Source organism: Mycetomoellerius zeteki, unplaced genomic scaffold, assembly GCF_001594055.1.
Source record: "Mycetomoellerius zeteki isolate Tzet28-1 unplaced genomic scaffold, Tzet1.0 scaffold335, whole genome shotgun sequence".
In the NCBI taxonomy this organism is placed as follows: Eukaryota; Metazoa; Arthropoda; class Insecta; order Hymenoptera; family Formicidae; genus Mycetomoellerius; species Mycetomoellerius zeteki.
In genome coordinates, this window is record NW_017257322.1 from 41,280 (window position 1) to 46,526 (window position 5,247).

The window sequence follows — 5,247 nt, forward strand, 5'->3', positions numbered from 1 at the left end:
GAAAACACAATATAAACTAATTGGGCTAATAAAAGTCAACGCAAGCGGAGGTGTGTAATAATTTTTCAACAAAATAAACTTGTCAATCCATGTGATGTGTTGGAATCATCTTTATTCGAATTCTTGAACATTTCGATTCTCTTTGGAATCCTCATCAGCAATCATCTTATAACTATGTTAGATTTCGCGAACATTCGATGTAGAGTCACTCGCAGGTTGCCAAAACTGTAGTGTTATCTATTTAATTCATATATATAAGATGATGGATTTTTACAATAATTTATTCGAGTAACTTACCTATTCGATCGCAAAATCTCATCTTGAAACCTTGGATTATATGTTAGTATTCACAGCAAATCATTATATAATTAAAACAAAGCTATTTAAATTCATTCCATAAGTTCGGAGTGTCGAATAAGTGAAAACATTAATTTTGACAAAGATACGTAGACTTAAGTCATAATAAATATAAAGTATATAGATGTTGTATTACAGATTTTAGTATGTGACGCAAATAACATGTTTTCCATAGATATTATAAATATAAGAACAGAAAAAGTTATAATTTAAGAGCCTAATTCATAAGTTATACCAAGTGAAAAGTAGCCTATCATGTCTAACAATTGTGCAAATCATATAATTTCATATAAATATAGAATCTCTCTGAAGTGTTTAATTCATAAAGCAAAATCGTTCATTTTAAACAACAAAACTATGTTAAATCATTTAGCATGGATGCATAAGCATGATGTAATCCATCTGTGTCAGATCTTAAATTCAGTCCATTTTTTTGCATATGTATGTGTATTTTCTCTGAAATTAGCCGTTTGTTCTTTCTGTATCCATTATTTTGACATTCTCCCAATCGAATTCATGCTTAAGTTTCAATCTGTGATCTGTGATTAACAGGCCAATTAATTACTCTCGAGAAACTCAAGGAGTTTTTAGGAACCTGTTTAGAGAAATGCAAGTTACAGACCATGAAGAATTCTTTGATTATACACGTATGAATGTGCAGCAATTTAATTATATTTGTGATTTGGTGAGACCATATTTATCTAAGAGAAGCATCAGAACTCCATTGTCTGTAGAGTTACGCATGGCCATCACTCTTGAGTAAGTACATTTTCTATTTCTGCATATTACTAATATTAAGTTTGTGTCACCGAACATATTATTTTTTAAAGAATTTTAGCACGAGGCACATCAATTAGATCATCTTCATGGAATTATAGAATTGGGCGTTCTACTGCACATAAAGTATTTAAAGAAACCTGCAAGGCTTTGTGGCTGGCTCTTCAACCGATATATCTGCAGGCTCCAACAAGAGAGTCTATGATGCAAATATCGGAAGATTTTTTAAATCGATGGCAATTTCCTAACTGTGTTGGAGCCATTGGCGGCAAACACATATCAATACAGTGTCCTCAAAACACTGGCTCTCAGTTTTTCAGTTCTTACAAAAAAAGATTTTCTATAATTCTTATGGCTGCTTGTGACGCTAAATACCGCTTCACGTGGGTGGATATTAGCGATTATGGTGAGTACCTGTAAACAATCACCAAGATACTAGTTTGCATTATATTCACCTATGTAATTTTTTTCTCTTCCACTTCTATAGGATCTCAAAGTGATGGTGGTGTATGGACAAACAGTACTTTCGGCCAAGCTATTGATTCAGATGAAATTGATTTTCCTTTATCAAAAGAGATTCCTGGCAGTGATGTCATTCTCCCCTTCACTTTTGTCGCTGATGAAGCATTTCCACTTAGCACTCATATCATGCGTCCATATGCCAAAACTCACAGAACTTTTGGTAATGCAGAAAGAATATTCAATTATCGACTTAGTCGTGCCAGGCGCGTCATCGAAAATACGTTTGGGATTATGACATCAAGGTGGCGTATACTGAGAAGAGATCTGTGTTGTGCACCAGAAACAGCAGAAGACGTTGTCAAAGCGATTGTGTGCCTTCATAATTTTTTGATGATAGCTGAAGACGATATAGCACCATGGGATAGGACCTACTGCCCTGCATTTATGGTGGATAGAGAAGGAATAGATGGGTGTGTCATCGAAGGTGATTGGAGAAGAGAAATTTACAGGGGACCGATCACTGATGTCGGTCGACTTGGATCCAACAATCCCACTGTTAGAGCTGATGCTCAGAGAAATATTCTCAAAGATTACTTTTGCTCGGAAATTGGCCAGGTAAATTGGCAGTGGGAACTAGCACTGAGGATATAATATTAATCCATTGAAGAAATAAAAATAATGACAATATACGCACGAGAGTAGAATATAGCTCAATTTGTGACAGCTGAACATAGTATGTAAATTTGAATTTGCATATGTATACATTATCCTGTATTATCTATATTCTCCGTGAATTTATCATACATACAAAATAGTATTCAGTAGAGATGGAATTATATATATGTAATTTCATATCTCTACTGAATACTGTTTTGTATGTATAATAATTTCACGGAGAATATAGACAATACAACGATTAACTGACAATAAGTTTAATGAAATAGTATGTATAAGGTTTTTGCAAAAATTTGTGAACATCCGTGTTTTGTGTATTTAATAATCTTTTTTATTTTTTGTTTACAAAATACAGTTTTAAAAAATACTAATCATTTAACTGAACATTTACACTTTGGCCAAGAATATATTGCATTTCTTAATAACTAACATAACAGGAACAGTTGTTCAAGGACAAATATTATATAAAAAATTAAACAAGTTATCACTGCAACTTAGAAATAACATGGTCTTATATATATGTAAGTGTATAGAAAATAAAATAATTAACAACTAAAAAAATCATTACATTTCATGAAATAATATAGCGACTAAATAATCACATTTTTCTAATTAATATGTTATGGAGATTAAAGATTTTATTATATATACTTTAGAGAACATAAAAAAAATTATATATCTTTAATCTTCATAGCAAAGCATAATTATATAAGAAAAGTACTATAGATCGCTATAAAAGAATTATAGATTTTAAACCTCTACTGTTATGTTATGCTTATCCAAAATAAATAAACATTCCATGTATATAACATTGGATTTTGTACTTGGAGTTTACTCTTAGAAAATGAAATATGTTATTAACAACCAAACAGTCATATATTGAGTGTATTCAGTACTACAATCGCTCACTGAGCGCTCAGTGAGCTCTTACATTTGATGATATTTCGTTAGAGATCTAAAAATATAGACCATACACATACAAGAGCTCACTAAGCGCTCAATAGCGAACGGTCGTAGTACTGAATGCACCCATTATATCTCGCGAAAAAATATGTTATAGGGACTTCAAAATCACAGGTTTTTCTACTTATTACATAGATTAAACATTCATACATATTGTATATATACATATGTGTATATATGTATATACTTTAGAGTACATAACAAAATTATATCTTTTACCTATGTAATAAAATATAAATAAAACACTAATAAAATATTAATAAAATGCTTTCGATGTGGCTATAAAGAAATTATAGATTTTGAATTGTTTCCTCTGTTGTCATGTTGTGATATTTATCTATAATAAATAAACATTCCGTATAACACTGGATTTTGTACTTGGAGTTTACTCTTTTCAACGCACAAATTAATGTTTTCGCCATTGCTGCTTCCTCTCCATCACCGCTGACAGCTTGCGAACGTTTTTCTGTTAAGTTATACATAAACTTGTTTATATTCTCAGACGTACTGTACTCGTATATCATTTTAGACAGCTGTTCTTGGTTTGTCTGAGATTCCTTCATCTTCCGGACTGCAAATGGATCAGGTGGTGGGGAAATTAAATTTTTCTTTCTAGTAGCTGACGACTTTGGCTGACTGAATGAAGTTGATGAAGTTGTTGAAGTTGCTGAAGCCGTTGAAACTTTTGGCGATATTTCTATTAATGAAGTTGAAACATTTGAGTCATCGCTAACAGTAACAAGATCTGAATTCCACAGAGTGCTAGACGTTTCAGATGCTAATGGTACCGATGTTAATTGTGATGCAGACTTTGATGATGATGGCGATGATTGATTCATCATTGTATTTCTTCGTACAAAGTTGCTACATGTATTACGATGGGCCACATGTGATGCCAAAAAAAAAAGGGAGTCGTACAAGTACCATGTCTTACGTGGTCTCTTAGATGTGTTATTCCCTGTACCTGATGGCTCATACGTCATCATAAGGCGATGTTCTCGAGTAAATTGGTTGCGAAGAATTTTCCATTGTCTTTGCACCGTATCAACTGTAAAACAGAAATATAGAATGAACTAACCTCTTCAACCTAATCTAACCTAAATCTAAAATTATACGATCATCCATAAAGTAAGCATACAAATTAATTTATACTTTTATCTTAAAATTAAAAATCTTTATTTATCTACCTGACATATTGCAGGCACTTGCGATGGAGCTCCATGTATCGGCAACAAAGTTCTTGTCTTTATATTCTTTGCATTTTTTGTCGTAAAGACAAGGATTTTGTCGTACAAAATTGGTTAGCAATTCGCCAAAAGCTTCATCCACGTGATTTTCATTTTCTTTGTCCGACATCCTATTTTTTTTATTATGTCACACTTTGTGCTTATAACAATGTCACCAGAAAGGTTTCTCTTTGCCATAACCTATTGCACCGCGATGTTTCATCGTTTTCTGTTTCCCGAGATAAAAGTTGACGAACTTTTGAAAAGACAAGAAACACGCGACAAAAAACACCATTATCGGTAAAACAGTGCACAAAGAGACAAAAGGGCAAGACATAAAAAGCAAGAAACAGGAAACAAAAAGCACATTGTAGACCAGCCATTATGGACGAGAAGAAACGTCCGTATATTTAATACAGTATTCTAAGTGAGCGTGGTGTGTCAACACCTCCCTTTGACTGTGTGTCAAAAGAGATTATATTCCCGCGAGCTATCTTTATCTCGCGGTGAATTATTAATTGAAAACGAGCTCGTATCGGCTCGTATTTAGCTCTAAGCTAAAATGTGACAGGTTCTATCTTTACGTTAAGTGCCATTTAGCATTTACAATAAATAACAGGATAATTAAATAAATTGAAATAAAAAAAACAATGAAAAAACAAGGGCAGTAGGAGTCAAGCGCGGGAGATGTTGCGCAAATAACACGACTATCGTAGCGTAAAACTTCTTTATTTTACTAAAGCGCTTACATGTTTTGGCTCATTTTTGAGCCTTCTTCAGAGATAAC

At 32.9% G+C, this 5,247-nt stretch overlaps 2 protein-coding genes across 2 annotated transcripts; one reads left to right on the forward strand and one right to left on the reverse strand.

Annotated features, from left to right (window-relative positions):
• The first annotated feature begins 964 nt into the window (after window positions 1-964).
• On the forward strand, window positions 965-2,247 carry LOC108725306 (uncharacterized). The gene is made up of 3 exons (XM_018452237.1): window positions 965-1,116; window positions 1,236-1,540; window positions 1,622-2,247. Exons 1-3 carry the CDS (start codon window positions 965-967, stop codon window positions 2,245-2,247), a joined length of 1,083 nt encoding a protein of 360 aa, XP_018307739.1.
• A 1,277-nt stretch (window positions 2,248-3,524) lies between these two features.
• On the reverse strand, window positions 3,525-4,590 carry LOC108725307 (transcription factor Adf-1-like). The gene is made up of 2 exons (XM_018452238.1): window positions 4,422-4,590; window positions 3,525-4,282 (listed from the first exon to the last, which is right to left on the reverse strand). Exons 1-2 carry the CDS (start codon window positions 4,588-4,590, stop codon window positions 3,525-3,527), a joined length of 927 nt encoding a protein of 308 aa, XP_018307740.1.
• Window positions 4,591-5,247: the final 657 nt, after the last annotated feature.